The sequence below is a fragment of the Rissa tridactyla genome, chromosome 6, assembly GCF_028500815.1.
Source record: "Rissa tridactyla isolate bRisTri1 chromosome 6, bRisTri1.patW.cur.20221130, whole genome shotgun sequence".
In the NCBI taxonomy this organism is placed as follows: domain Eukaryota; kingdom Metazoa; phylum Chordata; class Aves; order Charadriiformes; family Laridae; genus Rissa; species Rissa tridactyla.
In genome coordinates, this window is record NC_071471.1 from 5632588 (window position 1) to 5647121 (window position 14534).

The window sequence follows — 14534 nt, forward strand, 5'->3', positions numbered from 1 at the left end:
AAGTGGAAACGTGGGGATTTAGTTCGCAGGCTTTCGGGTGAGTCATGGTGGCTGCGAGCGAAAAGAAGGGAGCAGGCACGACCTCACCCTGCGGCTTGGTGCTGTCTCTGTAGGCCACCAGGGAGGTTTATAGGTGGTTGAACAGGACCTGGTGGAAAATGAGGTCTTCGTATTTAAATAACGGACTTGTACGTTATCAAAATGCCAGCTTCTTAGGAGAAGAAGAGCTGAATGTGAGCAAAGAAATGCTTGGTGCACTGGGATGAAGGGTTTCTTCGTAATGCATTTGTCGGAAAGCACCTGGCTCTCGGCTGGAAAGCATCCCTGTAAATATGGAGTTTTTCCCTCCTTGAATATTTGGGGTTTCATGGAAAAGACATTCAGTGCAGGAAAAAAATGTGTGTTTCGTGGATATGAAGAAGCGCAAAGTATTGGGTATATCTCACACGCGCACACAAAGATGGCCGTACTGTGTATGTAAATGTGGTATCTGTTCCCGCAGCCTTCCCTGCCGCAGGCTGTTAACTCTTTCCATGGATCTCGGTTAACCGTGTACTTTTTGGAAATCCATCCTGTTTCTATGGAAACAGGCGGGCTGTCAGGGACGTGGAGACAGGAGGGACGCGGGATGCCAGCTCCCAGCCCACCAGCCCCAAAACCTGCTCGGTGCCACCACGGAAAGTCCCAAGCCACGGGGCTGCTCCTGCACCCCATGGTTTTTTGCCCCTAAACCTTTTTTATACCTCGCTGGAGGACGGGTACCAGCCCAGTTTTGGTACGGACGTGCCATGCGGTGGGGTTCCCCATGGCACAGTGTTCCCACAGCTTGTCCCCATGGCGGTTGTCACCATGGGGGTGGTGGCGTTGGGCATGGGGAGCAGCCTGGGCTCTGGTGACCTGGTGACCAGAAAGCCGGGGAAGATTTATTTCAAGGAAGGAAAATGTGAGTAGTGGTGCTGTTGCGGAGTGACTTGGGTTTTGCTGCTGTTACAGCTCTTAACGGAGGTCATGCATAAAGCGTATCCTGATAAATACCGGAGTAGGAAAAATTAGCTGCTCAACAAGGGGGGAAAATCACATCACTTTGATTCCCAAGGTGAGGATTTCCTTTTACCTGGGAGAAGGTCATGGCCTCGTTTTCTGCCTTAACACAGCAAGAGTTTTAAAAAGAAAGCAACGTGATGCTGCAGTTTGTTCCTCTCCAGATTCCCTTGGCAAAGTATTGGCTCTGGTATTCCCTGCAAAACCTTCAGGTTGAAGTTTCGGTAGCTTAGAAACGGCCCCTTCTGCAGTCCCACCTGAAATGCTGTAGGCGATTTAAAACACGTTATTGCAATTGCAGGCGACCCGTACGTGATGCCCCCATGAGGTGTGCTGAAGACCAGACTTTTGGGGGGTGGTGGAGCAATGTGTGAGATGCCATCTTTGAGCAGCCTGGTCTAGCGGGAGGCGTCCCTGCCCATGGCGGGGGGCTTGGAACTAGATGATCTTTAAGGTCCCTTCCAACCCGAACCATTCTATGATCTTCTGACCAGCCTGAGCATCCGAGGCGTTTTCAGACACCTCCTGTTCAAAAGCTCTCCCTAAAGCATCTCACGGCTCACCCCAAGCACTCCAGATCCTCCCAAAACCAGAGCGTCCAGGCGTACTGAGGGACATTGCTGGGTCCTGCCTCGGCGATAGGTGTGAGGACCAGCGATAGCAGCCCAGCAGAGCAAAAAACAGGCGTTTTGCTAGAGAGCTGACTTTTCCCACTTTCCCAGGGGCACCAATGTTTTGGGCTTGGCCCAACAAACCCCTAGATAATGGGCAGTACAAGCAGAGCGGCGTTAAGGCTGTATGAGCTCTCCCGCCTGGGCTTTACAGGTCCTAAAATAGATTTCCACGACCTGTTGAAATAAAATCTTCGCTCAGACAGTGCTAGTTAGCGTTTGGCTTGGCACAGGCAAAGCAACGCTCCCAGCTTTTCCATCACTTCGGTGGTCGCTGGTCCGTATCAGCAGCCCCATGCCGGGGCTTTCCAGGGGCTCCCATCCCGCCAAGGCCCCGTCCTTGGCTGCAAGGTGGGAGAGTGGGAAGAGCAAAGCCTCTCCAGCCCAACATGGGCTTTTTAAGGCAGGTGTCTTACCTGCAGACAGGTTGGTTTTTTACCTGCGTTGACTTTTGCCTCTGGCCCTGCGGCTTCTCCGCTAACCGGTCTCGTGGCTGTGCTGTGCTTCTGCCTGCGAGAAGAGAGCGGAGCCGGGCCCTGCTCCTCTCCTCTTCTGTTGCTCGTGGACACTCACAAATCCAATTTAATGTTTTTTTCCTGATCCGTTATGGGGGAGGAGGAGCAAACGTTCATAGAGGGCTTGAAAAGGGCACCGCAGGGTTGGCACTGGGTCTGCTAATTAGTCTTAGATATACACACATACACAAAATTACTCTTATTTCTGCGCTCTGAGCTTTCTCTTTGCTGTTTATTTTCCAGTATGGTATGGGAAGTAGCACCAAAGCCTCTTTCACCCCCTTTGTGGACACCAGAGTGTATCAGACCTCGCCTACTGATGAAGATGAAGATGAGGACGAAGAGTCATCTGCTACTGGTAGGAGGCAACGGGACGAGTTTGAGAGGGGAGGGCCTTGTGGAAACCAGGTCACGGAGCCTGAATAACCCCACTGAACCTCTTCTACATTTCACTTAGTCTTGTCCGAACATTGCCCGTGTCTGCATCCTTGTGCTCTGCAGTTTCCATCCAACTTCTTCTTCCCCACCAGTGAAATGCCACCAGAAAGGTCCAGGAGAAAACAGGGAACAGCAGAAATCCACCCAGCCGTCTGCCCGGTCAGCCGGGAGAAATGTTCCTGGCAGAACTGGGAGGTGGTAGTTGCTCCAAAAAGCTGGCAGTTGCTCAGAAGTCATTGAAAATGGCTGGATGTGAGCGGGAGGGCAGCAAATAGCACTGGTTGGCTTGGTAGGCAGGGCTGGAGGTCTGAGGACATCACCTGCTGGTGGGTTTGTGGTGGTTCCAACCCATGAAAAAATCCTGATGATCCTTCTTCAAACTAATAGCTCATAACATAGTGATGACATCAGAAAATACACCAAATATTGTCTTCCTATTTCAAAAAAAACCCTGACAGTAAAGGTATATACAATTAATCCATCACACCTCGCTGTTTTGTTGTGTTTCCTTAAAGCCCTGTTCACCAGCGAGCTGCTCAGACAGGAGCAGGCCAAGCTGAACGAAGCCCGGAAGATCTCGGTGGTGAACGTCAACCCCACCAACATCCGTCCCCACAGCGACACTCCGGAGATCCGGAAATACAAGAAGCGCTTCAACTCAGAGATTCTCTGTGCTGCTTTATGGGGTAAGCCCTTACCACACCGTGCCCTGGGCAAAGCTCTCCATGAGAGCGTCTCACGTGATGAAACATGAATGCGTCGTTGGAGAACCAAGCCCCTTCTCTGGTTGTCCCCTTCTCCATCTCGGGCAAGGCTAATGTCCTCGAGTCCCTGCGCTGTAAGAGCGACTCTGTGTTCATGGGAAGATCACAGCCGTAGCTGGGATCGGTCGCTCTCGCGGTGGTAGTAGAGAGGAGCTTGACGTGTTGTCCTTGGGAGCATCCATGGCTCCCGGTGCCCATTGCCCTCTCCTCTTCAGGTGTGAATCTGCTGGTGGGCACAGAAAATGGCCTGATGCTGCTGGATCGAAGCGGACAAGGGAAGGTCTACAACCTCATCAACAGACGGCGATTTCAACAGATGGACGTACTCGAGGGCCTTAACGTCCTCGTGACAATATCAGGTACGAGTCTCATGCTCTCACCCCATCATTCACCTTCTCGGCGTATGCCCCGAGCGGTTCCAGCTCAGACAAAACCTGTCTGCCGGTGTCAGAGGGAAGCTCCCAGGGGAGCTGGAGGTGGTTCATTCCAGAATCAAAGATGTTAGATCTGCAGGAATGCCTCTGAGAGCAATTTGCTCCCATCACCTGCTGGCTCTGCTTCATCTGCAACACTCCATCCTCCTTTAGCAGGGAAGGGAAGGTGCAGGATAAGGGCAGATACCCCAGCAAGGTGGGTAGTCACGGCTGGAGGGGGCAGCGAGCTCTGCTTTTGGGTCTGTTTGACTCTAGCCAAGGAAGCCATGAACCACGGCTTCAGGGCTCCAGCTCAGACCATGGCTGTGCTCACGGTGTCCCAAGCATCACGAGGGACATGGGATGGTCATTGTCCCTGGGTTCAGCTGGGAGCTCTGGAGCCCTCAGATCAGTCTCATGGGTTATTTCTTGACAAAAAAAACCCCAAAAACTCTGTAGTCTAAGCTCCCAGGAGAGCACCCAGCCCCGTGAAGCACACAGGTGGTGGAGCCAGGGCAGAGCCTTCTGCTGATGGCTGCCCCACTAAGCTCACGGAGGACAGCGAGAGAAATACTCATTAGGAAAATTGCTTGACATAGAATCATAGAATGGTTTAGGTTGGAAGGGAATTTAAAGATCATCTCGTTCCAACCCCCTGCCCTGGGCAAGGACGCTTCCCACTAGACCAGGTTGCTCAAAGCCCCGTCCAGCCTGGCCTTGAAAACTTCCTTTCGTCCTTCCTTGAAAACTTCCTATCGTCCTTCCATTTACTTTCTCGTTGTCAACAGCCCCCTGGGCTCACTCTGCATTCACCAGCAAATTCCTACTCCCTCCATTCAGATAGAGCTCTTAAAAAACGCTGCTTCATCATGTCCCTTGCTCTGCAGCTGCCCCGTGGTTTTGGGGATACGGCGGTAGGAAGAAGGGGTGGAAGATAAACGGGAGGCAGGGGGGAGCCCTCCCCAGGGAGCACCAGCCCCTGAGACGGCGCTGAGGACAAGGCCTGGGGACTTGTGGAAACCCACCGGCAGACAAGACACAGCCCCTGGTTTATGGTTTGGGTCCTCTCCCACCAGCCTCGGTGCAAGCTGGGTCCCTGTAGCAGGGTCTCCACGGGGAGGTTTATAGCCTGATCCAAGAGGCGCTGCGGGAATTTGGCAGCCCCTCAGCACTGCGGAGCCCAGCACCGGGATTATCAGCAAAGAGCGGGGCCTGCCGCAGACCGAGGAGCTCGTGTCTCAGCTCCAGGGTGGAATTAATGTTGTATGAAGGAGAAGAGAGGAAAAGAAACAGGTAGTTGAGTGGTTGGGTAAGCCCTGAGCTGTAAGAGAGCTGGGGTCAGAACCCTCCGATGCCCAACCGTCTCTCCGTGAACACTGATTTATAGGAAAAGGAACATTTCCAGCCTGCGGGAAGGAAGAGCCCGGCTCTTCCAGCATCCGCTTGCAGTCTGGAAAGCTCTGCTTTCTATACCTTTTTTCCCCAAGTAAAAGAAAAACAAAACACATCAACTGAATTCCTGTTTTCAACTTCATTGTGAAAGGAACTTCAATTTAATCAACTTTTGAGGGAAAACAAGCACTGAAATCTCAACATTTCCCGTGCCCACGTGTGCTGCTCTGACAGAGGGGTTTCCTTCGCCAACAGGAAAGAAGAACAAGCTGCGCGTGTACTATCTCTCCTGGCTGAGAAACAGGATTTTACACAACGACCCTGAAGTGGAGAAGAAGCAGGGCTGGATCACGGTTGGGGACCTGGAGGGATGCATCCACTACAAAGTCGGTGAGTGGCCTCGCCGGAAAAAAAAATGTCCGAAGAGATGCCTTTTCGTTCTCCAGTCTTAGATCTGACCTGACAGTTTCTCTTAAATTATGGGTAGACCGTAGCCACAAATATCTTCGGTGTTCATCTGTATGTATTAGGTGGACACTTTACCAAAGGAGAAGCTGTTCCTGGAGATGAGTTGTTCAGTCTTGTTGGAAAGAAAATGAATGTTTTTGAAGACATTCATTTAAAACATGCGTATTTTCATTTTAGTGAAATATGAAAGAATCAAGTTCTTGGTGATTGCCTTAAAGAATGCTGTAGAGATCTACGCTTGGGCTCCTAAACCATATCACAAGTTTATGGCATTTAAGGTATGTTTGTCTTTTAACCAAAATGCACTCTGTAACTGTATATACACGAGATTTCTGTCCCGTGCGGAGCAGAAAAGCGTCTTGCTTGTGTAGCTGAGCTGCTCGGAATGCCTGGCAGGCGTGGGATCGGGGCACGTTCTGGCTGAAGAGATGGGAGACATTATGCTTATGGCTAGCAATTAAGTGTTAACGTTAGCTTATGCTGGCAGGCTTTACGTGGGAAGTTTGCAGAGAGCGGACCAAATGTCCATGAGTAAAATTGAGTTGGGGTTTTTGGCGGCGTTTTTTTGTGCGTTTTTTGGTGGTTTTTTTTAACCTCTGAGTAATTTTTTCACCTGCACACAACAGGTTGGCATTATTTTCCGTTGTTATTTTGCAAGGTCCTCTCCCCTCGTGCAACACAGATTCTGTTTCAAGACAGAAAGTCCAGGAGAATGATCCATTCTTTCTGTCCTTTGCTCTCCCTTTCCATTTACCGTGGTTTCCTTCAGCGAGACCTCTCTCCTCTGCAACCTGCCGGCGGGTATTTCGTACTTAGTGCTTTAAAGCACGTTTCGTCCTAAGCTCTGTACGGAGACAAGTCACAAGGGGCCATGCCTTCTGGAGGCATTCCTGCTGAGTAATCTCATTTTGCATCCTCCCAGCACAAATGGGTTTATTCAGTATTAGGTCACATTTGCTTTTTCTGAACAAAAGCCAGAATAAATGGGCTCGGTGACATGGAGAGCTCAGCAGCGTTAAAATAGCCTGGGATCCAGCCTCGGCGGGCCCTGGGGAGGGTGCTGGTTGGTGCTCCCGGTGCTGCTTCTCAGCCTGGGGGGGCTGAGCATCCTTTCCTTGCCTCGTAGGCAAGGAAATCTGTCGGGACGTTGGGAAATACCACCCACTGATTTTCCCTGTCAGCAGTCAAAGCGATCCTTGCACAGAGCGGCAGGAGTCCTTTTCTCTCCTTGGGGGTGTTTCACCCTCCTGCTGAAGACCTAAGCCATGGAGAGAGGCTCTGTCCTGGATCAGTCCGTGCCAGGGAGATGGTCCCAGCCTGCATCCAGCAGGTTAAATAGAACAAGGATAAGTAGGTCTTTGCTAATCTGACTCATTTCAGCTGCCCAAACCGGCGCGGTGATCCCTGCTGAGAGGGGAGGTGGGTGGTCACAGCTCTCTGCAGACTTTGGGCTTGTTACCCAGAGCAGCTCCGGCATCGGGCAAGTCCCGCGTGCTGGCTGGACGCCCGCTCTCTAAAATTGAGCTGTGGCCTTCCTTTAGAGACCGAATCCTTGGGCTGGCCTTGGGCTCCTGGGGCTAAAAAACTGTGCTTGGCAAGGGTGAGCGCTTATCTGCTGGGATGGCTGGAGCGAGTGGGTAATACCCTCGGAGGCATCTGACACGGGAACAGAGAGACAGGAATATAAATAACCACATATTTAGTGGGAAACAGTCTCAAGCAAATATGATTTCAAAACCGTATCAGGCTGCTGCTGTGGGGATTTGTTGGTTTTCTGTGATACTCACCGAAGGGATTATAAAAGTCTTTTGCAGATCTCCAGCACAAGCCGTTGCTTGTGGATCTCACTGTAGAAGAGGGTCAGAGACTCAAGGTTATCTTTGGATCACACACTGGTTTCCATGTGATTGATGTAGATTCTGGGAACTCTTACGATATCTATATACCCTCTCACGTGAGTACTCGGGGGAGTGCGGCTGCATGACTAACATTGGGTCACCAGCAAGGTTTGGACGGGCCTTTGGTGGCTCAGGAATGGTGACCGGTCAGGTGACATCTTGCCATGGGTATGGCATTCTCTGGTGCCATCCTCATTGATACTCGCTTAAAGAGGACTCGGAGGTATCGCATACTTCATGTTCATTATTTGCTTCTGTCCTCATGCCCGAGCAGTCAGGTTTAAGGTTGCCGTGTCCCACTGAAAGGAGAATCTGTGTACACTGCATGGAGCAGTAATGGAGCTCTCTGTAGGGCAAGATACCATGAAACCAAGTTCTTGGTTGTTGGACAACATAGACCCACCAGGAGCTGGATGCCCAGTGCACTGCCCCATTGCGTGGTGTCCCAGATGTGCTCACCAACGCTCGTTCCTGCTGAGGCAGCACGGTTTGCCCAGGTGAAGGTTTCGGGATTAGGGTAGCCCAAATCTCAGTGAGCCGCCTGCTCAGAACTCCCAAACCTCCTGACAGCAGGGACTCACCACAGGACCTCTCTCAGGTCCATCTATTTCAAGAGAGAACCAGTGCTACCAAAAAATACTGTAGATGAGGATTTTCTTGTTGGCTCAGTTAAGTTCCTTCCATGCTGTTGGCCCAAGCAACGTGAGAAACTGTCCTAGGAGAAACGGTGTCACTAATCAAGTCCAGGAACTGCTGAATCTCATCCGAGCAGCAGAACCTCCTCTGCGAGAGCTGGCAAGAAGCATAAGGAGAAATAAATACTGGGGCAATTTGGGATGGTTTTGTGGTGTCTTAGCTATGGAAGGGCGGGCACGGGTGGAAAGTCGCTGTAGCTGCCCTTGTAGCTCGAGCCTGGTTGCTAAAAAATGGGAATATTTCCTCCCTAGGGCTACCTGCAATATTCTGGGCTTATTTGCCTGAATTTGAATAGGAGGATGGATTCATCCATCAGTCAGCAGTCGCTGATTTGTGTTACAGAGAAGCGTCAGCCGTCAGTCTTGGGGGCGTGTATGTTGTGATCTCTCCGTAATTGCTGAACCTGTTTATCCTTGACGTATCAGACAGCTTTGATGGCAGGGCAAACATGACAGTTTATTCCCCTTCAAGCTTATCTCTGAAAGCCAATGCCTGTTTGTTAAATCGAGGGAGGGGGTTGTTCTCGCGTTGGTTTGGGGTTTTGCTTTTCTAAGGCTCTGCTCCCTTCCCCCTCCCCCTTCCCCCATTCCATGTAATTCTGACTTTTAGGGTTTATTTTAACTGCAGATTCAGGGCAATATTACTCCTCACGCCATTGTCATCCTGCCTAAAACAGACGGGATGGAGATGCTTGTGTGCTATGAGGATGAAGGCGTCTATGTGAACACCTATGGACGGATAACAAAAGATGTGGTGCTCCAGTGGGGAGAAATGCCTACTTCCGTGGGTAGGTCAACCCTTCCTCTTCACCTGCATAAGATACAAATGACCAGTAAGATGAGGAGTCGAGGATGCTGAGCTTTTGGGAGTTTATCAAAGGCGATTTTTTCTCAGCCATATAAAAGATGCAATTGGTAAATTTCTACGGTTTGGTCCTGTGCAATAAGAGCAAGTGACTTCTTGAAGATTTGAGCTCTGGTTCATCTTAAGTATAAGATAATATAAGCTGTTGCACTGGTGGGATACTGTGATGAGCGGAAGAGGGGCTGGGTGCGGAGCTGGGAGCGCCTGGGCTGCTCTTCTGGCTCTGCTGTTGCTCAGCTCCCACCACTCGTGCCCTGCCCAGCTCCTCGCCCGCGGAAATCCGAGGAAGCGATACTTCTGTTTAAATTACTCAGCAATTTCTGGATGAAAAGTGCTCGGTAAAGGCTATTATCCCTGCAGGCATGTGCCTGGCCGCCTGTGCCTCCAGCAGTCAGAGCTCTGCCATTGATCTCCATGGGCTTTGAATAGCAGCTGATGAGAGCTTTTCTGCCCCTTGCGTAATGTTTAGCTCAACACACGTTGTAACACCTACCAAACGCTTCCTTTTGACAGCCTACATTCATTCCAATCAAATAATGGGCTGGGGAGAGAAAGCTATTGAAATCCGGTCAGTGGAGACGGGACATTTGGACGGAGTATTTATGCACAAGCGAGCTCAAAGGTTAAAGTTTCTATGTGAAAGGAATGATAAGGTAAGTCCACTTTAAAGCTTCTGTCCATGCTTTAAGCTACAGCCAGCTACTTTTAGACTTCAAATCTGGTTTATCTTGAGGTTAATAATTAATCTGAAGATCCTGTTTAATAAGCGGTGCCCATAAACCCACTCCCAATTAATTCTCTCCGGTGGATGCGGACCTCAGTCTGTGCTGGGAAGATCTTCAAGATCTCTTTGACCTCTGGCTGAGATCCGCGTTGACTTGGCTTGGCTTCCTCCCAAGTCTTGCATCTGAGCTATTGAGGCTGCCGAGTAAACTCTGCAGAAGTTGGGAAATGGTAGCAGTAAGGATGTGTAAACGACCCCCATTTGAGCTCTGGTGCAGAAAGGTTTTGATGCATTTGTTTTGATGCTCGTAAACTATTTTCTCCATTGAGGCCCATCTTTTTCTGTGGAGGGTGTTGATAAAGAAATACTGCTCTGGAGGGGCACCAGGGTCGCATGGGGAGCGCGGCTGTCGCGTAGATGACCCCTGCCGCAGGTGTTGCTGATGGAGCAAGGGGTGCAGGAAATGAGGGGAGGAGAAATCGCTGGAGGAAAAGGAATATTTGCACGGGAGACGCGGCTGAACGCCGAGGTCCTTTTCTGCTGTTGGCATTTCATCTCACAAGGTTTCACCGAGATAAATCGGGACCACGCAGCAGGGAGTAACGAGCACGATCACGAAAACACGTGAAGAAACTGATTGCTCTGTCCCCGGAGCAGGGTTTAATGACGTGCAATAAATAAGGTTTGAGGCCACCATCGGTTTATTGAACGGCTGCTCACTAGTCGAGCGTTGCCGTGCCTGTCGCGTGGGGTTGGGCTGGAGCTCTGCACAAAAAATGTATCCTAACCTTGCGATTGAGCGTACCGTGGGAAGCTGCCCAAGAAGCTGAATTTTAGTCGCCCACATACCCCTGGTTTGCTTTTTTCTAACGTTTTGAGTACTTCCCTCTGCAGGTTTTATACCGGTGGGTTTTTTTTTTTTAAGGGTTGTTCTTCTGGTTTGCTTCTATTGATTTTCTTTCCTTTACTAAGAAAACTGGGGAAAAAGACCCACCCACCTCGTTCTTTCTAAAACACTGGAACCAACTGATCACTGGTGGGTTTGAAATACTGCATACAGGTGTTTCTGCAGAAATGGTTAACGATGAAAGTCACGTGAAGATTGGGTAATTTTTTTGTTTTCAAAAGGACAGAGGGGCTTCCGACTGTCCCCTTCAACATTTGCAAATTATAACTTGTTTTTTAAGACTTCCATTGGGGTCAAGTGCTGGTGGATCCTGACAGAAGGCCCAAAAATCGTATTCTTCATACAGAGTCCTGATACGTTTCTGTGCTTCGAGCATGTTGAAGGAAAATAGTTTTCCCAAGCTTTACTTTCAGGAGCAGCTGAAATACCAGCACTAACTTTCCTGAAGAAAACCATCTCAAACCAAGGCAGATATTGACCCAAATGGTTAACGTTTAGCAAGATCGACATTACTGACAGCAGTCTCATTAATATTGCATAATAACTGGTGCCGTGGCAGTAAAATGTGATAAACTTGGTATTTTTAAAGCGTTCCAAACCTTGCTCTCTTTGGTAGCGATAGCGAGGGAGGTTTTATTACCGTGTTTACTAATAAGTGGTTCGATTTGATTAGAGTCTTGCGTGTGTTAGCTCCGGCCCCTTGAGCTCCGCAGAAGACTGAGAACCGGGCAATAATGGGTCTGCAGAAAATTCCTGCCGTCATCCGGAGAAAACGAGCAGGGAGAGGGAGGTTTAGGCAGAGGAAACCATGGGGTGTGGGGGGCAGCTCCTGCTTCCTTCCCTCACCGAGAGCGCTCACAGACTTTTTCTTATAATAATAAAAGTTATTAATAAGGGGGTTTTTTTTGCTTCCCAACAGGTATTTTTTGCATCGGTGAGATCCGGAGGAAGCAGCCAAGTGTTTTTCATGACCCTCAACAGAAACTCCATGATGAACTGGTAACAGAGGAGCACTTGGCACTCACCGCCATGGCATTATTTCTAATTTAAAGGACAATTAAAACACGTGGACTAACACTGTAGAGGCAGAAGCGGAGGGCGCCGAGGAACACCGCTCCCCACGCTCCCCCGGCGCCGCCAGCCCCGGGACGGGGGCTGCGGGCAGGGATGGACTTTCGCGCGTGGACCCCCCCGAGGTCTCCTGATAACGCTGTGTTATAGTGGGTTATGAGTTTTCCTTTATTTTATTTTAATTTTATTTTTATTTTCCTTTCTCTTTGTCCCCTACTTTGTAAGAACGGGGAAAGAAACAGTGTCAAAAAGTCTGTTTTTAATTCTGTCTGCCTGCTAGCATCAAATATATAGTATGTTGTAAAGTTACCAATTAAATCTGGTGAGAGACAGCACAATAAATGTACCTTTTATCTTTGTGATGAAGGCCATAACCGTATAGCTGGGTAATTTTAGAAATCTTTTGCCTTCACCAACATTTACATGTTGCTTTTGGCAGCAACGGCTTAACGGATTTTTAAAGAAGAGAAAACGTAATAGGTTTTTTTCCCCTCTTTTGGGAAATGGATTTTAAGTGGCTAAACTACTAGCCTTAGACTAATAAAAATCAGCTACCATTTTTGTCAAGTCTGTCAATCCATATTTCTATATGGATCTTCACATAATGGTGTGTCTTGAATAGGGACAGAGGTGCCATTTGTTGTTGCTCTCCGGAGGTGCCCGCCTGCCCCGGGGCTTGGCCGCGGGCGCCGGGACGGGGGATCGGAGGAGGAGAGGACGCCGGAGCGGTCGGAGGAGCCCCCGAGGCGGGATTTGTGGCCGCAGACGGCTCCCGGGATGCCGCGGGCGCCGGACCCCCATGCCGAAGCCGGCGTGAGCTGTGGGCGCTTGTCCCCACCACCCGGAGGCAGCCGGCGCGGGGATGGGGATGACGACGACGAAACGAGCTGCCCGTCCCCGGCGTTGCTGGATTGGGCTTGTAAAGAGCTTAAAACAAAAAAATATATATATGTGTGGTTTCTTCGGCCAAGGGTCTGAATCTCTACTCGTTTTTCCGCCCCCTCCGCTCCCTAGGAATTACCCAACATACAGTGAAAGACAACATCTGTGCCGAACCGTGTGTGTGTGTTTAGTTCAGGTTGAATCGTGTCCTTATAAACTCTGCTCAGTTGATTTCCGTTTTCGGTGCGTATCTGGGGTTTTCTTTCTCAGTAGCTGCAAGCATGGCCGCCTGTGGTGTTGGGGTGTCGCATAACAAGGTCTGTGTTGCTGGTTTTAACCTACCTCGTTTCGGTTGGGGTTTGTTTTTTTGGTTTGGTTTATTTTTTTTTTTCCTATTTTTTTTTTTTTTTTCCCGTTCCGCTGTCGATCACAGCGCTGTTACCTCCAGCGACATATAGAGAGCTTAACTGGCAATCTTGGTGTACTCAGTAACGATGGCTTTATTAAAAAATGATTAAATCAACAGGACTTGGTCAAACTTGAATCTTTATCGAGGGTAAGGAGATGATGCGGGGTGGGAGTGGGGTGGCTCGGGATGGGACGAAGCATCCCGCGGGCAGGGCTGTGGCAGTGGTACCCGCGCGGGTGGGCAGGGCATCGCCTCGGTACCTGCGGAGGGATGCTCGGCAGGCGTTGCCTGCGGAGGGATGCTCGGCAAGGATTGCTTGCGGAGGGATGCTCGGCAGGGCACAACCTCCAGAGGAGAGCGGGCAAGAGGTGCTTTGCAGGTGCCTCCTTCACCCCCCGGCCCCGCTCCCCATGGCCCAGCGCAGCCCCAGGCAGCAGCCGCCTGCCCAGCGCCCGGCGAAGCACCCTGCGGAACGCGGTGACGGCCGTAACACCCCAACGCTGGAATTAAAACCCCACACGAGTCCCATCACAGAAGACACGTGATTGCCACCGGCTCTTTATATTTTCACGGTGGTTAAAATATAAATAAAATAAAGCCCAGAGCTTTTTATGATGTTGCAAACTGATAACTTTTTTTTTTATTATTATTTCGGTCCCCCTTGAAGTGATGAATACACAGCTTTTGGGTGATTTGGGTTGGTTTTTTTTTATTGTGAGTTCTTTTTGGTGCAGTGACAATATAGAAGGGAATTGTGATGTTTAAACATAAGGTAGTTTGTGAATGTATTCTTTAAAACTGTAGAGTCGCTTGAATCAAAAAGCAAAAGCAGCCGATATTAACACAGTCTTGTCTACGGAGTGTGTCCCTGGACGTACCACGGAGCAAACGCCTTTCTGGTGCCAACATAATAAACCACAAAACTTCGACATGAAGCCATGCCTTTTACGTTTTTGTAAATCAAAGCCGGGGTGTTAACAGTTAGCGGTGAAGTGGCTTTTTAGGGCTCCAAGTCGTGGTGCCCTTTGCCTGGAGGGGCTCAGGAAAGCGGCGGGTTTGGGGAGGATGAGCGCGGGGGGGGACGGGGCACGTCCCCTGCTCGCTGCCGGGCAGCAGCCGAGGGATGTCTCGACGGACCGTCACCACCTGAAAACTTCTGCTCTTCTACAAAATCAACCCTTGATTATTCTAAAGAATAATCCCCCTCCAAATACTCCTGGCTTTGATTTGCTTGTCTTTTGTCGTAAGTAAAATAGGCTTGCGGTTGATCAATGCTGTCAGAAACTACTTAATTTTTAGCGTTCAAAGAAATAAAACCTGGTCTCCTTTTAAAATCCGGTTTCTGGGAGGTTTTGACCTTTCCAGAAAGGAAACTTAGTTC

General features: G+C 49.9%; 1 protein-coding gene across 7 annotated transcripts in view; it reads left to right on the plus strand.

The window, feature by feature from the left end:
• TNIK (TRAF2 and NCK interacting kinase) overlaps positions 1-13267 on the plus strand; it is a 171627-nt gene extending 158360 nt beyond the window's left edge. For all 7 annotated transcript variants that reach the window (XM_054205379.1, XM_054205384.1, XM_054205380.1 and 4 more), the window contains 9 exons: positions 2471-2585; positions 3181-3351; positions 3645-3788; positions 5490-5624; positions 5880-5980; positions 7507-7656; positions 8924-9083; positions 9674-9813; positions 11711-13267. In XM_054205379.1, the coding sequence (XP_054061354.1) occupies positions 2471-2585; positions 3181-3351; positions 3645-3788; positions 5490-5624; positions 5880-5980; positions 7507-7656; positions 8924-9083; positions 9674-9813; positions 11711-11794 (1200 nt within the window). In that variant the 3' untranslated portion in view covers positions 11795-13267. The remainder of the gene's footprint in view (positions 1-2470; positions 2586-3180; positions 3352-3644; positions 3789-5489; positions 5625-5879; positions 5981-7506; positions 7657-8923; positions 9084-9673; positions 9814-11710) is intronic.
• Positions 13268-14534: the final 1267 nt, after the last annotated feature.